The 1,300-nt window shown below is 37.1% G+C and overlaps 1 protein-coding gene across 1 annotated transcript in view; it reads right to left on the bottom strand.

The window, feature by feature from the left end:
• The window catches only part of LOC109850690 (ER membrane protein complex subunit 1), an 11,034-nt gene that overhangs the window by 3,393 nt on the left and 6,341 nt on the right, over positions 1 to 1,300 (bottom strand). Inside the window, exons 8-10 of the mRNA XM_020420747.1 lie at positions 632 to 853; positions 408 to 503; positions 126 to 320 (exon numbers count right to left, since the gene is read on the bottom strand). Coding sequence (XP_020276336.1) covers positions 126 to 320; positions 408 to 503; positions 632 to 853 — 513 coding nt within the window. The remainder of the gene's footprint in view (positions 1 to 125; positions 321 to 407; positions 504 to 631; positions 854 to 1,300) is intronic.

The raw sequence follows: 1,300 nt of genomic DNA on the forward strand, positions 1-1,300 counted from the left end.
CCCCCCACCCCCCACCCCAAAAAAAAGCAGGGTGGACGCCACATTCTATATTTGGTACCTGACATAATTATTTGCATGATTGCAAAAAGACAAAATATATCTGATGGCTGCACTGAGTAACTAACCTGATCGCCGACAGTCCCAAGAAGAAGTTGCTTGGAAGTTATACCCTTGGCTGTTGATGTCACTGCTATTGCTTTCACAGAATGAGTAAAGAAGTATGACTGACTTTTCACCATCACCTCAGGTCGAGAATACGAAGAGAACGGTGATGTCAAGTTATGTTTACCCAGTATAAGCTTCAAAACATCTTTGTTGTCCTGTAAGCAAATTTTCAAATTCATACTCATTAGGCTAATCAAAAGCATACACTAATCACGATGAAACCAAATATAACAAAAACTTACAGCCCGAGACTGATCGTAGATTTCTATAACAGACATCTCATATCTGTGTGCTCTGAGATTGAAGTAGTGATAGACAACCCAGTTCTCACTTACAACCTTCATAGAGTACAGGAGATAGAATCAACAGATTGTTTTTCTCCTTTATAAAATGCATAATACAAAAATCTGCAAATGAAGATAGAAACGACTGGAAATTATATGGAACAGTATAAGACATCACTTACAGCATGGATAGGTCCTTGTGCACCTTGGTGGGTGACACGGTGGAGTACTCGACCGGTAACAGCATCAATAAGATATGCAACTAGCCAAGCTTCTTCTGGTGTCGCTGATCCAATCTCTCCAGCAGCTTTAGGAGAAACAGTAGCTACAAAAAGTAAATTTCTTGATATATATTTATATATAACATCCTGATCTGCTATACCCTTTGCCTGTGTATGAACAACCTGCAACACATGGGATATCATGCAGAAAGTAAATAAACAAAAACAAAATGAAACATTACATTATTGAGAACACTGAGTGAATTGCTTGTGCTAGCATGCAAAGATGGGGAATTCATTGACATTATCCTTATAAACTAAACTAAGACAGATAAAACTTAAGAAACATGCATCCTGATAACATATTTATTAAACATACTGCATATCAACAACGCAATGAGCCAATTGCGTGTGCTAACATGAATAGAGGAGGATCTCATTGGCATTGTCCAAGTGAATTAAAATATGCACGCATGAGAACATATTCAAGGTACAACTCCAATGATTAATTAAGAGTAGTTATGGCCGTATATCTAAGAGAACTCAAAGGAATAAGTCCATGGAAGTCAGTTAACATTTAAAAAGTTCTACTTAGAAAGATGAGCACAAACATACACTCAAAATGATAAT

This window comes from Asparagus officinalis, chromosome 7 (genome assembly GCF_001876935.1).
Source record: "Asparagus officinalis chromosome 7, Aspof.V1, whole genome shotgun sequence".
NCBI lineage: Eukaryota > Viridiplantae > Streptophyta > Magnoliopsida > Asparagales > Asparagaceae > Asparagus > Asparagus officinalis.